Source organism: Podarcis filfolensis (assembly GCF_964270895.1).
Source record: "Podarcis filfolensis genome assembly, chromosome: 3".
In the NCBI taxonomy this organism is placed as follows: Eukaryota; Metazoa; Chordata; class Lepidosauria; order Squamata; family Lacertidae; genus Podarcis; species Podarcis filfolensis.
Window position 1 is genome coordinate 95971576 of NC_139606.1, and position 16095 is coordinate 95987670.

The 16095-nt window shown below is 44.0% G+C and overlaps 1 protein-coding gene across 2 annotated transcripts in view; it reads left to right on the plus strand.

Annotated features, from left to right (window-relative positions):
- The window catches only part of PTPN14 (protein tyrosine phosphatase non-receptor type 14), a 127371-nt gene that overhangs the window by 67691 nt on the left and 43585 nt on the right, over positions 1 to 16095 (plus strand). For both annotated transcript variants that reach the window (XM_083604902.1, XM_083604903.1), the window contains exons 4-7: positions 5300 to 5397; positions 9186 to 9253; positions 13696 to 13766; positions 15478 to 15565. In XM_083604902.1, the coding sequence (XP_083461028.1) occupies positions 5300 to 5397; positions 9186 to 9253; positions 13696 to 13766; positions 15478 to 15565 (325 nt within the window). The remainder of the gene's footprint in view (positions 1 to 5299; positions 5398 to 9185; positions 9254 to 13695; positions 13767 to 15477; positions 15566 to 16095) is intronic.

Consider the following 16095-nt stretch of genomic DNA (forward strand, 5'->3'; position numbering starts at 1 on the left):
TAAGTGTCTCTTTTGCCTTGGTTTTAATGTATCTGTATGGGGGCTTTCTTGTCTTTCTCTTTGTTTGTTTGCAAGGCACTTCAGGTTGCCCCAGGCAAGTAAAGCAACTAACCAATTCAAAAAATATCAATAAAAAATGATTGTTTTAGTGCATCCAAAACCTGAAATCTGTTAAGGACAAAAATGAGTAAGATTTGTGGGAGAACATTAATTCCCAGTTGGTGATGGCAGGTCCCCAACCCTTACCCTGCGCCCTCCCCCTCAACGAAGGAAAGGAGAGAATGAGCCCGGAATCAAAGAAGAGAGGAGATCTCGGAGGTATGGTGCGAAAAACATATTGCCCCAACCATTTCACACCATAAGATGTGTAGTGGATGATGTCTGTCTGAAACCCTGCTGCCAGTTTCCATGATGGACAGTCCTCTGAACTGCAGGCTCAGGATTACTATCTTGGTGAGAAGTAGGCCAAACAGGTGGAAGCGAGAGCACATCCATCAGTTTCACTTTCCAAGGCTGGCATTCCTGCCCCCATGGCACTGCCTTAAACCTGATCTGTTTATCAATTATTGTTTTATCCTGCCTATCTCTTAACATCTCTTAGGGATCTCTTAGGGATCCCTAAGAGAATCCCTTAGGGATCTGCATCTCTTAGGGATGCGGGTGGCGCTGTGGGTTAAACCACAGAGCCTAGGACTTGCCGATCAGAAGGTCGGCGGTTCAAATCCCCCGTGACAGGGTGAGCTCCCGTTGCTCAGTCCCTGCTCCTGCCAACCTAGCAGTTTGAAAGCACATCAAAGTGCAAGTAGATAAATAGGTACCACTCTGGTGGGAAGGTAAACGGCGTTTCCGTGCACTGCTCTGGTTCACCAGAAGCTGCTTAGTCATGCTGGCCACATGACCCGGAAGCTGTACGCTCCCTCGGCCAATAAAGCAAGATGAGCGCCGCACCCCCAGAGTTGGCCACGACTGGACCTAATGGTCAGGGGTCCCTTTGCCTTACTTATCTCTTAACAGCTTCAGGGAAGCGTATATGGTTCTCCACCCAGAGGGCAAGTCCGCAACCCAAGATTAGCCAGCAGGCTTTGTGGCTTCCTGGAGATTTGAACCTGGGTCTCTCTGGACTGGTATTAGCCCATCACTCTCGCTGCCGCAGCACGCTGCCTCTCTTATAACACACATATCAGCCTACTCCAGTTCCTGTTTCGCAATTCACTGCTATCTTTAAGCTGCTAGGGACTGGGATGCCTGTCATCCCAAACTTGCTACATTTTAAGAAAATGTTCATTAGTTCTATGATTCGCCGAATCAAGATTTCTTCGGCATCGTTTTCATTTTAAAAAATAAAATAAAAACCATTCAAATCCCTGAGAAATTACCAGGGAGATGGGAACAGGTCTAGGCTGTTTAATTAAGAGGCTACCGGTCCATCCAGTAATTACGTAATAGAGAGGAATTTAAAAGGAGTTGTACCTTGCTGGCAACCAAGATGCGTGTTTCATATTATAAGCTGCTATTAAGCACGTTCCTTTAATTTTTTCAAATACACCCAATTGAAAGCATAGCTTGGAGACATCCAGAATCTAGAATGTGGGTTGCATCCAGTGTAGCGCTAAGAAACAAGCTCCATCAGTGCAAGGATTTGCACGGGTGCAACAGAACTCCCCCCCCCCTCCTCTCACCCTAAATCTTTTCTGAAGTTTTCCCCAACCTTCCAGAGCAGATTTGGGGGAGGCAGGGGGTGCACACAGAGAGAGGGGAGGAAAGGTCCATTTTGCAAGTGGAATTGATTGTGCTGGTGAAACACCCTACAGTCACAGTAAAGCTGCAAGGTTTAGACAGCTGGAATGCTTGTTTGATCAACAAAAGCTTCCATTGATCAGCAGAGGCTAATTTTAATGGATTGAGCTAAAAGTTAAAAGCGTACAGGTGTTTATTATTATTATTATTATTATTTGTGAGGGACGACGACAACTGTTTCCATCCTTGCGTATTACTATTCCCCTCAGACATATTGGTTTCTTTACTCCACACACTTCCTTTAGTATCTTAAAAATATATTTATTTACCGTAAAATACGTTTCCTCAGAAATGATCAAGAAGTGGAAACTAACCTTACCACTGCTGCAAACGTAGTGATTGTAAAGAACTGGAATAAGAACATACCTGCTACAGAGTTTGAATGAATCAAAAAGATCTGGGCCATAGTGACGATATCTACTATAACAGAATATGTGTAAATCAACCCAATAAATTTATAGAGCGATTGTGGGGTGTGGTTTTGTTGTTGTTGTTGTTTAGATGTTCTGGAATAATAAGTTCAGTAGTAGTGTAAACCCTATGCTATTTTTAGTTTATTGTTATGTTATTAATTTAAGGCTATTAGTTGGAATAATTGTTGATATATCAATGATCTACATAAAATATACTTAATAAAAATACATTTTTGGTGAGACTTTGATGTTATGAAGATGTACCTAAACTTAATCAGTTTAAACACTAGAAACTTCTTACTTATGAATCACTTCCCATGAGACATCCTGAAGCATATATATAACAGTTGCAAACAGTTAAAACAATTGCATATATAAAAACAGTTATAAACCATTATGAAAAAGAAGTTTGCAACAGCAACAGCACATAGATAAAGAGTTTTGGAAGACCTTTTGAAAGAGGAACATCTTCAGCAGGCACTGAAAAGACCATATACTGATGGAAGGGAGTTCTAGAGGGCAGGTACCACCACACCAAAGGCCCAATTTCCCACATTGTGTGGTACACACCTCCTGATAGAATGGTGTGAGCACCTGATACTTGATTGCATTGATCTGCGCTTGCGCTTGACCCAATTTGTACTTGCTCAATCGATCAGTTGGCGGTTATAGTTCTTACAGGTGAAAAAACAGCATGCAGCCCATGGTATGAGACAGAAATTAGTGCAGGCCATTTTGTTTCACCCATCTTATGTCAACAAACCAAGATCTTTCACTGAGTGTTTCTGTATGGTGTTTGTTTCTGCAGACGCATTCAGCTTTTTTACTTCATACTTCCTTGAGAATAGCTAAAAAGTGGAGTTAAAGAGGCCCAGCAAGGCCCATCTCTGATGCCTGAGCTTCTTCTTTTTTAAAAAAAAACAACAACCCCACAATCATGGCATTCTAGAGCAGCCTTTCTCAACCTTGGGTCCCCAGATGGTGTTGGTGTTGTAGTCCAACATCCAGGGGTGAGAAATGCTGTTGTAGAATGACTCTAACCTAGGCTTCCTCAGCCTAGGCCCTCCAGATGTTTTGAGACTACAATTCCCATCATCCCTGACCGCTGGTCCTGCTAGCTAGTTATGATGGGAGTTGTAGTCCAACATCCAGGGGTGAGAAAGGCTGTTCTAGAATGACTCTAACCCAGGCTTCCTCAACCTTGGCCCCCCAGATGTTTTGAGACTACAATTCCCATCATCCCTGACCACTGGTCCTGCTAGCCTGGGATCATGGGAGTTGTAGGCCAAAAACATCTGGAGGGCCGAGGTTGAGGAAGCCTGCTCTAACCCCTTTCATGTATTAGCCACACGGACATGGTCTATGAACAGAACAGGGCAACGGAGTTACGCTGGTCAGTTTGCTTAAAAATAACTGAACAACATTTTCAAGCGTCACTGCTTAATGGATACTGCTGCTGTTTAAATATGTGTTCCATGGTACAGTAATGAGGATAAAAAAATGTGACAGGGCTTCAGACAGAAAGAGATGGTTCTGCCTTGTTGCTCTCACTTGGATGGGCTAAAACTTTTGCCCTGTTCTACTCCCCAAGTGCAACTCTAGTCTGTTATTGTAAATGCCGTGATATGCATCTGATGGTGCGTAAGGTTACAACTCACATTTTCTGCTGAAGGGAAACAACCATCTTGTAGTTCCATCTTTGCCTGGACTTGTTTTCCACTCCCATGCATACCCGTTGAAATGAGATTGGCAACCTTGCAGCTATTATATGTACAGTCAAAACAGGGAAAACTGTGCTCCCATTGCTAACGGAAGGTCTTCTGTTCACATACTCCAGGCTTATTTTTCTTTCCAGGCAACCTAATTTAGACAAACCCCACAGGCCTTCAGAAATTTAGCATCTAGCAAAACTCCCCAGCCTTTTCCAGTGCTCAGCCAGGCTCTGAAGTGCATTCTTAATTATAATGTCACAACTGTGCAGCAAGCTGGAGAATTCAGGCTTGGTCGGAACTTTGGTGCTGTCTAGCGGCCAGCTCCTGCATCTCTATCTTTCAGTGGCCCTGGAGAATGAGAAGAAGAGCTTTGCCTATCAATAAACAAATGTTTTTCAGCAGGCATTTTTTAGATTCTCCAGACTCATAGCTAACATCTTGCAAAAACACCATAGGAACTATTTCGAAAACCTATTAGAGAGTTCCATTGATTTCTTACAATACATCTTTATAGATTATTATTATTAGCAGCCTCCAGACTGTCAGTATTTTCAGGGTCAGATTCAAGCACATACTGGAAATTTTAGGTTTGCAGACTTCCGGAACGGATTAAGTTTGAGAACCAAGGTACCACTGTAAACACAGAACAGGGAGGAGAATGATGAATGCTCATTGCTATATAACTCCCATGCACATGTATTAGAATGAATGCTCAGTGAACAGTGGGTACAACCTCCACACAAGCCTTTGTGAAAGTAAATCAGGATGAATGCTTATTAAGCAGACTACAGTGGTAACTCTGGATGCGAACGGGATCCGTTCCAGAGCCCCTTTTGCATCCAGAGCAGAACGCAACCCGCATCTGTGCATGTGCATGTCGCAATTTGCCGCTTCCGCGCATGCACGTGACATCATTTTGAGCATCTGCGCATGTGCGAGTAGCGAAACCCATAAGTAACGCATTCTGTTACTTCCGGGTCTCTGCGGAGCGCAACCCGAAAACACTCAACCCGAAGCTACTTCAACCTGTATCTGGAGGACTGTATCTGGAGGAGCACTGTGTTGGTTGGATTTTGATATATCACAGCAGGAAAAGGCAAGAGTAAGTCCCGTTGACCACAAGGGAGCCTGAGGAAACATGCATAGGAGTCTGCTATGTAGGCTCTGCATGCAGTTGAGAATCCTGGAATTTAGAACAGGTATTTCTCTTCCATCCTGAAGCACTCACCCCTCCGGTTCAAATGCACAACAAACCATGTAGAATGTGTGGGTATAAATGTAATTGCCCAGCAATCTATTTGTTCTTTCGGGGTGGGGTGAGGGGAATCCCAAGTGTAGATACTGTTGGTTTCATTTTGCTGTATCTCTTGTTTACAGGTATCAGTATTACCTGCAGGTAAAAAAAGATGTTCTTGATGGACGATTGCGATCTTCACGGGAACATGGGATAAAGTTAGCTGCCTTGGCGGTTCAAGGTATGGCAAACTCACCTGCTCCCTCTTTCTCATATTATCTGCTTATTTGACTGCAACAGGAATAAGTTCCAGTTACTGTAGACTAGATGTGGCAACCTGCTCAGCGTGGTAGCTGGCTTGATTCAAAATATTTCAGATGACAGCCACTGACTGACATTTTTTAAAGTGCCACTTTATAATTTGGAAATAGTATATGTATGGAATTCAGCCCCCCAATAAATAATTCCTGGCATAACTGTAAGTGTTAGAAATTTATTTCGCAGCATTTCCTTGGGTGGAGATTCCCAGGACTATTGCATGAGATTGAAACATGTAATTTAAATTGGGAAGTGCAGTTTAACATTCTAGCCACTGTATTTTTTTCTCTGTCTGTCTGTCTGTCTGTCTCTCTTTCTCTCTCTCTTTCTCATTATGTAGCTGCCCATCCTGGTTAGCTGGAAGTTACACTGCAAATATTGAGAGTGAACAAATGTTGAGACAGAGGGGGAAATCATTTTAGGAACAGGCCTTGAACCCATAACTCGTGCTTTCTCACCTGATGCTCTTAGGCCAGGGGTCCAAGCTTTCCTTGCCTCGGACCAGTGTCTTGAGCGACGATCGCGCGGAGGGTCGGAGAAGCACACGCCCACACGTGCGCAAACACTATTTCCAGTGCACATCCGGGTTGGAGGAGGCCCGTGCGCATGTGCACAAGCTATTTCTGGTGCTCCTCCGACCCAGAAGTGGGTCCCCGCGCCGCACCAGTAAGAGCGGGCAGTGGTGGGCGGTGGTAGGGGTCGCCGCAGGCCGGATAAACAAGTCCCACGGGCCTTATCCAGTCCCCGCCTACTCTGCAGCTACTGTTATAGATTGTGACTAGCTAACAGTAGTCTAGTTCCTTTAGTGGGTAAACCATGGTTTCCCACTAAATGAATGAGTGTACTTCTGCTTCCTCTTTCCCCTTTTCTGTTTCATAACCTAGGGATGGAGAGTAGTAGTTTTACATCATGATTGGCCAAGTTGTGGCCCTCCGGATATTGTTAGATTACAAACCCCATCATTCCTGGCTATTGACCCTGTTGACTGAGGCTGATGGGTCCAGCAACATCTGGAGGACCACAGGTTAGGCACCCCTGTTTTAAACTAACCAGAGTTCCCCAAGATGTCTGACTCGGGAAACGGGTTTGTTTAATCTGTGATTTTAATGATAGCCAATCAGGATCAAAGTGGTTCCAGATTCTGACTTGTTCTCATTAATCATAGTCTGAACAAGCCACAGTTAGCACATAATAGGAAACTGTGGTTAGTTTAAAAATCAGAAGTGGAAGGGAGGAGATGCGAGGATGACTGCATGAGACCAAGGTTCACCACAGCTCATTCTCATAATAGAAAATCATTGTTTCTCATTACAGCCAAACTAAGCCAGTTTTTTCTCAGGGCATAGCTCCAAAAGCTTTACTGTGACTGTGGACTGAGATAGAATGTGTTTTATTGTTCCAGTGTTGTAGGCATTCAGAAAGCCTTATGTGCTCACATTGTTCATTTTCTGCATAACCTTTTTTTTAAAAAAATTAAAATATAGGAACAAACATACAATCAGTTACAGTTTTCCCCTGTCCCCCCCCATTGTCCTTGATTGAAAAGTGACATAGGGAATTCCTACAGGTTCCCCCCCTGCTTCATTTAAATGTGCGTGTGTTTTTAAAAGTTTGTGTGCAGATTTTTTTAAAAATAAAAAGAGTTACATGCACAGTTTCTTATCTGCTTGTGTTCTCTAGTTTAGAAGTAAACACACATTTATAATGTGAAATGAAATGAAACAGCATTTTTGGCACCCAGTAATCATATGAAATTGTCTTGAAGGCTTTGCAAGAATATTTGACTAGTGTAATTTACGAGGGGAATTTCCAGCATCTTGAGAACCTTTTCAGCAGTGTTTGATCTGATTCAAATAAAAGAAAGCAAGAGCTCTTGGGCAATATTTCTCTCTCTTAAAATGAAGCGGTGTAGGTGGGAGAGTCTTTTACAGACAGTATTATAGCCTTCAGGAAATACTTCTACCCTCATTCTCCCAATTCCAAAACATCTGAAAAATGAATACAATTATTTGCATGATGTTATGTGCTGAATACATAAAAAGCCGTCAGTCACTCCCATCCCTAACGGAGTAAGCACATATGTAGAGCAACCCACAACCAGAATTTAAAATCCAGTGCCCTACAGTGCCTCATGACTGGAAGAAAAGTTTTTGCACAAGTTCCTAAAAAGATATCGAAACTGCTAGAAATAATGAGAAAAAGAATTCTGCAACCTTCGAGATATTACAGAAAGAACATTTCTGCTAGAGTTCACCTTGCAACTTTGACTTATGGGCAGGATTTTCATCCATCTCGCCTAGAAGGGTTGGAGACTTCAAAAACGGAAGAAGTCTAAAAATGCATGTTCTCTTTTCCATGGCCGCTTGAATTGTCTGTCTCCATTTTGCGAAGGAACTTATTAAGACCAACAACTGATTATCTCCACCTTAGAAAAGGATAGGCATTGAATCTTCCATTGCCAGCTTCTCAACAGAAATGCTCAGAAAACTTAATTGTTTTTCAGACTAGGTAAAAGGTAAAGGTAAATGAACCCTGGACAGTTAAGTCCAGTCAAAGGCAACTATGGGGTTGCGGCACTCATCTCACTTTCAGGCCGAGGGAGCCGGTGTTTGTCCACAGACAGCTTTCCAGGTCATGTGCCCAGCATGACTAAACTGCTTCTGGCGCAACGGAACACTGTAACAAGTGCCAGAGTGCACAGAAACGCCATTTAACTTCCCACCGCAGCAGTACCTATTTATCTACTTGCACTGTTATGCTTTCAAATGCTAGGTTGGCAGAAGCTGGGACAGAGCAATGGGAGCTCATACCATCCCATGGATTTGAACCACTGGCATTCTGATCAGCAAGCCCAAGAGGCTCAGTGATTTAGACCACAGTGCCACCTGTGTCCCATTTTTCAGAGTAGGACAAGAGAGGGCTTGCATACTATCATAGTGACCAGAAGAGATTTGCCATAAGCTGAACACAGACCATCATCTTTGTCTCATCAACCTGCAAGTGGTTTAGCAAGCCCCATTTGTAGTATGTGTTCTAAGACATAATGATCTGGAAGATTATCAAGCTCCTGATTAACTGTGTTTGGCTTGGTGGGTCACAAATATGGGGGTGTCTCTCTGTGTGTATGTGTGTCAGTAAGAGAAAGAGAGGTGAGGGAGGTACACTCATGAAAATGAAAGCCAGGTATAAAAATAATCCACAAACCCTACCTCAAATCTGTGATCTGTTGATCTGTGATCAAGAGGATGACATCATCCTAATTGGGAAACACCCCAAAGCTGTTCCTTTTTGCAACATTTTAGAAATATAAGTGATGAAATCAGAACATTTTTGGTCCTGTGTGTATGTATGTATGTTTTGTTTTAGTTTGTTTAAAATAGTTTTAAACTGTTCTTCATCCAAATGGATTCCATGGCAGTGTTTAATGGGAGGAATCATGCAATCCGTGTTTAAGTTAAATAAGGGTTGTTTTTTTTTATTAAAAGAATAAAATAACCTTTGGTGAGAAAAGGTCTTTCCTTTGGTAGGGCGTATTGGGTTTTTCCTTCTAAGTCACAGATTTGACACCATGCTCTCATATTTGCATTGGACATCCCAGTTTGCTGCATGTTAAACATTTTTGTATCTGTTCAAGATTCAGAGTTTCATGTGCAGGGAGTGCTGAGCTAATGTGGTTTGCGAGTTAATTTTGTCTCCCTCTTTCCTTTCCAGCTGATTTTGGAGACTTCCATCAATTTGCATCTCATGATTTTCTCCGGGAATATGTATTGTTTCCTATGGTGAGTTCATACACCTTGATCTTTCATTTCACCTTTTGCATGTAGACTTTTCCTGCTTCAGAGAATAATAGAATTGTAAAGTTGGAAGGGAACCTGACGGTTACCTAATGCAACCACCAGCAATGCAGGAATCTCAACTAAAGCAGACATGACAAATGGCCACCCAAGCTCTGCTCATTAAGTGATCCGCCGTGACCTTCAGCAAATTTCAAGAAGTCAGTGGAGAAAAGTGCTTGTTGTCTCTTCCTACCTTGGAATATAGTAAGCTTGCAATTGACGCACATTTAATTTGTGTCCATTCAACTTTATGCGCTTGGCAAATTAAATAAAAATGGAAATGGGGCTGGTGTCTGGGAGAAAAGACTGGCAATACCACCCACTGTTGCACCCATTTTGTTTTGACCATACACAATTTTGTCTTTAGGTGCGATCCCTGGAATGTAACCTCCATCTAAGTTGAGGGCTTACTGTATATTGATGGCCACTTCCCACAAAAGCCTAAAAGCCCCACCCCTTCCAGAAACCCTGCCTCCCAAGCCCTGCCCACGCACGTACACCAGTCACTGCCTCCTCCCTGGTCAAGTGGGCCTTCCTGGGACACAACTGAAGAGGAGCAAAAACTGACCTTTCACTTCATATACTAGAGCGACAGCAAAGGATCTAGGACAGGGGTCCTCAAACTAAGGCCCGCGGGCCGGATAAGGCCCGAGGGACTCGTTTATCCGGCCTGCGGCAACACCCGCCACCCGCTCTTACCGGCACTGCGCGGCTGCCCACTTCCGGGTTGGAGGAGCACCGGAAATAGCTTGTGCGCATGCACAAACATTATTTGTGCATACGCAAGCGTTATTTCCAGTGCACATCCAGGTTGGAGGAGGCCCGTGCACATGCACACAATCTATTTCCGGTGCTCCTCCGACCCAGAAGTGCGCTGGAAGTAGCGTGTGCGCACGCGTATGGGCACGCGCTCCCCCGCCCTCCAGCCTGCTGTGCGATTGGCCTGGAGACATTGGCCCGAGGCGCGGTAAGTTTGCTGACCCCACAAACTGGAACGTGTTGAGGGCAACCAAAATGGTCAAAGGCCTGGAAACGATGCCTTATGAGGAACGGCTAAGGGAGCTGGGCATGTTTAGCCTGGAGAAGAGGAGGTTAAGGGGTGATATGATAGCCATGTTCAAATATATAAAAGGATGTCACATAGAGGAGGGAGAAAGGTTGTTTTCTGCTGCTCCAGAGAAGCGGACACGGAGCAATGGATCCAAACTACAAGAAAGAAGATTCCACCTAAACATTAGGAAGAACTTCCTGACAGTAAGAGCTGTTCAACAGTGGAATTTGCTGCCAAGGAGTGTGGTGGAGTCTCCTTCTTTGGAGGTCTTTAAGCAGAGGCTTGACAACCATATGTCAGGAGTGCTCTGATGGTGTTTCCTGCTTGGCAGGGGGTTGGACTCGAAGGCCCTTGTGGTCTCTTCCAACTCTATGATTCTATGATTCTATGATCTAGAAGTACACACAAGCTACGAACCTGCTCCTTCAGAGGAAGTGTAACCCATCAAGAGCAAGCAATCTCCCACCCATCCAATCTGGGGAACCACCCACTAACAGTGCTTCAGTCTTATCTGGATTGAGTTTCAGTTTGTTGGCTCTCATCCAGTACATTACTGAGGCAAGACACTGGTCCAGCACTTCCACTGCCTCACCTGCAGATGTAAAGTAGAAATAGAACTGAGTGCCATCAGCATACTGCTGACAACGTACCCCGAACCTCCGAATAACCCCACCCAGCGGTTTCATGTAGATGTTAAACAACATGGGGGATAGGATTGAGCCCTGCAGAACCCCAAATTGACAGTGCCATGGGGCTGAAAAGCATTCCCCAAGCAAAACCCTTTGGGAACGACCATCCAAGTAGGACTGGAACCACCACAAAGCAGTGCTACCCACCCCTAGTTTGGACAGTCACTCCAGAAGGATACCATGGTTGATGGTATCGAAAGCCACTGAGAGGTCAAGAAGAATTAACAGGGACATGTTTCCCTTGTCTCTCGCTCAACAGAGGCCATCATATAGGGCAACCAAAGCAGTTTCTGTGCCAAAACTGGGCCTAAACCCCAATTGAAATGGATCCAGAAAATCAGTTTCTTCCCAAAGTGCCTGGATCTGGTCTGTGACCATTCGCTCCAGAACCTTGTTTCAGGTGGTAGATTCAGGACAGACAAAAGATGGTACTTCTTCACCCAGTGCATAGTTAGACGGTGAAATCTGCTTCCCCGGGACGTACCAATGGCCAACTTTAAAGGGGGATTAGACAAGTTCATGAAGGATAAGGCTGTCAATAGCTGCTAATGGTTCTATTACCTTCCGTATCAGAAGCAGTATGCCTCATAGGTAACAGTTGCTGGGGCTCATGATCAGGAGAACGATGTTGTGCTCATGTCCTGCTTGTCAGCCTCCCATATGCATCTGACTGACCACTGCGGAAACAGCATTTTGTACTAGATGGGCCTTTGGCCTGATCCTGCAGGGCCCTTCTTTTGTTCACACACTTGGCAGGGAGTTTCATCTCATTACTCTGAGTTACGCATACATAAGTCTACTTTGTGGGAGTACTGGGAAGCTAAAATAGTGCTATGAGCACATGTAATCTGCCGTTCAATGTAATAGCTAACTGGATATTTGAAGGAAGGTTTCCCACATCCAAACTCGACGCTGTAATTGGTACCTTCATCCTGCCTGGCTTTTTAACGGTGTCCACACACTGGAAAGAGTTAGATGTCCGCATGGGATAGTTTACTTAATTGGCTAATAGTAAGCCCTTATTAACTGCATAGTCAATGGACCAAAGACTTTGCTGGCGGGTGAGGTGTTTCTTGCGAGTGGGGGGGGGGGAATAGCAAACTTGAGAACCGGTGAAAGGTTGCTGCCTTCGGACTGTGTTTGATCTTGTGCAGCTACAATATGTGTCAAATGGCATTTCTTCAGCGGTGAAAAGAACAAAGTTATGTACACAGAACGCCTTGCAGGTGTGCAGCTGTGTACAGGCACGTAGCATGCCATTTTTCATTAGCACGCTACCGCTTTCACATTTTTCAGTGTCAGGAACAAATATTACGGGGAGGCCCCCAGTGAGCAAGAACGAAGGCAGTTTGGTTAAGTATACATACACACAGCCTTGAGGCATTCCAAAATAATCACTCAGAGTTTGATGGCTTTTTTTCTTTTTTCTTTTTCTTTTCAACTTTGAAATTATGAGCAGATTCCATTTTGTACTATTGCACCGGATGATTTTAATAGATAACCCTTGCCACACGCAAACCGTGTTTACAATGTAGACAACCTTTCTCCCCCTAACTGTTGAGATCACAAATGTATTGGACTGCATATTTTTTTAAAACAGAACCAGCAGCAAAGCTTTTGATCTCAAAACCCTAAGTACGTCGCAGAAATAAACTTAGCTCTTCTTTCCTGCATTATTTTCTTAGCGATTCCCTTTTGGAGCTAATAAGCTGTTTTTTCTCAATATTATTTTATGTTTTTCTGTGCAATAGAATACCCCTAGGCTATATTTCTTTGAAAGGGAGATTGTGTCTATATTGGAGAGGAATCCCCCTCTCCGATGAAGATCTGAGGCTCAGTGGTAAAGATAGGTTTGCATGCAAAAGAAGGATAAGTCTGCCATTGGCTACTAGCCACCATGGTTGAGTTCTCCCTCCTCTGTCAGAGGCAGTATGCTGGGAATACCAAATGGAGATATTCCTGCTGTGCTCAGGTCCTGAGCTTGGGCTCCCCATAGCTTCCTGGTTGGCCACTGTGAGAACAGGACATTAGACTAGATGGGTCTTTGGCCTGTTATGCTCTTAAGTCCCAGGTTCCATTTCCAGTATTCCCAAATAGGACTAAGAAAGTCATATCTGAAACCTGGGAGAGCATAGAATTGTGTGCCTTGCTATGAGGCAGCTTCCTGTGTTCTTAATGGGTCAGTTTAATTACCTGTACCCTTTCTTGCAAAATGAATGGTTTGCTTGGATGGGTTCTATGAAAGTGTTTGCTCTGTAAGCACTTTTTCTTTCTTTCTTTTGCTCAGTAGTTTCTGTTATACCAGATGGTTTGTAGGCTGCATGCTGGGCGGCTTCCAAGTTGGACTTTCATCTACAAGAGAATGATGTTGTAGTCCTGGAAGGACTCTACCACCTCAGAATGCAGGGTTTATAGGGTTCTGGGTGGTGGTGGTCCACCCAAATCTATAACATTATATTGCTATATGAGAGGGAAGACAATGGCTTTGCCCACTTTCTTTACACAATGCATAACTGTACACACTTATGTCATGTTACCACTTACTCACCTTTTTTCTAAATGAATAAAGCACTGAATATGGCAACCTTTGCCTCTAGGGAGGTTGCTCCAACTCATTGATCATCGTTTTATTTCCATATCTCTAGGACTGGATCCAAGACGAAGCAGCCCTGAAGGAGCTGACTGACAAAGTAGCCAAGGTGCACACAAAACACAGGTGAGACCCCAAAATGTCAGATAAGGCAGCTTGCCTTCCTTCGTTATCAACTGTTTCTGGAGTAGGTTTAGCCTGCGGTGCTATTTCCTGCAACCTGTGTTTCTGCTTTGGCCAATGGCTTTGATATGGTCTGGAATGACATCTCTTAGGGAAAGGGTGGCTCCTTGTCTATCAGCCATTGTAACAAAACGGACTCGGCAAGTTCAAAGGCAGTGGGCTTCTGACAAGGAGATGCTGGGGATAATCAACAGAGGAAACGCTGTTGCTTTCAAGCCTGCCTTGTAAGTTTCCCAGAAGCATGATTTGATTATTACATACAGGAAATACATACGGCGTTTCCGTGCGCTGCTCTGGTTTGCCAGAAGCGGCTTAGTCATGCTGGCCACATGACCCGGAAGCTGTACGCTGGCTCCCTCGACCAATAAAGCGAGATGAGCGCTGCAACCCCAGAGTCGGCCACGACTGGACCTAATGGTCTGGGGTCCCTTTACTTTTACCTTTACAGGAGATTGTGCTTGCTAATTATTTTTGAGCACCGTGATGCTGCACATGCACCGGAATGCACTTGTGTCTGGTGAAGGCTGGGGCTGTTATCTATTGCTGACAGCAGGTGATGAGGTTGAGAGAGAATAATAATAATAATAATTTATTATTTGTACCCCGCCCATCTGGCTGAGTTTCCCCAGCCACTCTGGGCAGTTTCCAAAAATACACTAATATGTCATACATTAAAAACTTCCCTGAATAGGGCTGCCTTAAGATGTCTTCTGAATGTCAGGTAGTTGTTTATCTCTTTGACATCTGATGGGAGGGCGTTCCACAGGGCGGGCGCCACTACCGAGAAGGCCCTCTGCCTGGTTCCCTGTAGCTTTTCTTCTCGTAATGAGGGAACTGCCAGAAGGCCCTCAGCGCTGGACCTCAGCGTCCGGGCAGAACGATGGGGGTGGAGACGCTCCTTCAGGTATACTGGGCTTAATTAAGCTTAAGAATAGCTTAATTCCAGTCAGAAGCCGATACTAGCATCAGATAATGACTGGGTTGTACCATTTTTGCATGACTATAAAATTTCCTTTGGCTTTGCTCATTTTCAGCTTCGGACTGTTTTTGATGAGATCTGGATAGCCTAGGTTTAAGTTTGGGGGACAGGAGGGTTGCCCAAACTATTTTGGCCTTTGAATTTTATTGTTGTCCTAGATCAAGGGCACTCAATGTACCATTCAGTGTGAGAGTCAGTGTGGTGTAGTGGTTAAGAGAGTGGACTCGTAATCTGGTGAACCAGGCTCGCTTCTCTGCTCTTCCACATGCAGCTGCTGGGTGACCTTGGGCTAGTCACACTTCTCTGAAGTCTCTCAGCCCCACTCACCTCGCAGAGTGTTTGTTGTGGGGGAGGAAGGGAAAAGGAGATTGTTAGCTGCTTTGAGACTTCGGGTAGCGATAAAGCAGGATATCAAATCCAAACTCCTCTTCTTCTTCTTCATTCTCCTGATATCGCTGGACTCCAACTCTCATCGGATCCCACCCCGCCCAGCATGGCAAATGGTTAGGGATGATGGGCAATGTATTTCAAGAGCATATGGAGGACCACAAAACTAGCCTTCTATGTGTTGGATATCCCTATATAATTCTAAGTTAGCAAATTCCAAGGGTTCATCCTAGAATCTTTGGTCCTCTGGGCAATCCTGAGCCGTATTTCTCTTAACTCGATTTACAGTGGCATCTCTGCAGCGGATGCGGAATTCCTATACATCAGTGAAGTAGAACGACTAGATGGGTTTGGGCAGGAAAGCTTCCCTGTGAAGGTAAGGAACTCCAACTTAATTTCCAACTGAGGCCTTTTATTGTATTAGGAAAATATGAAACGTCCTGAACAGCTTGCAACCAGCTTGCAGAGTAAGTCAAAACATTGCAGTTTTTAGCTTTCAAAGTCGGCCTCCACCCGCTCCACCCCCCACCCATTCATTTTTTTTTTTTTTTTTTATAATATATTTATTAAAGTTTTCAAATAAAACATATATCAAATAAGCACTTATCGTTGTCCATTTAACATCTTTCAATTGTTACATGGGACTCCCCCACACCTCCCGCATACACTTACATCATTATTAAATTATTTTCAAGCAAATTATCATTTAACTCATCTTAATTAATAATCTTAATTTGGTTTGACATATAATTCGACTTTAAATCTATTTTAATGGTAGACAATTGTCTGCACTGGCATCCTATTCAGCACTCAGCCAGATTACAATATTTTTGTAAATAAGTCTTAAATTTCCTCCAGTCTTCTTCCATCCTTTCTTCTCCCTGGTCTCGAATTCTGCCGGTCATC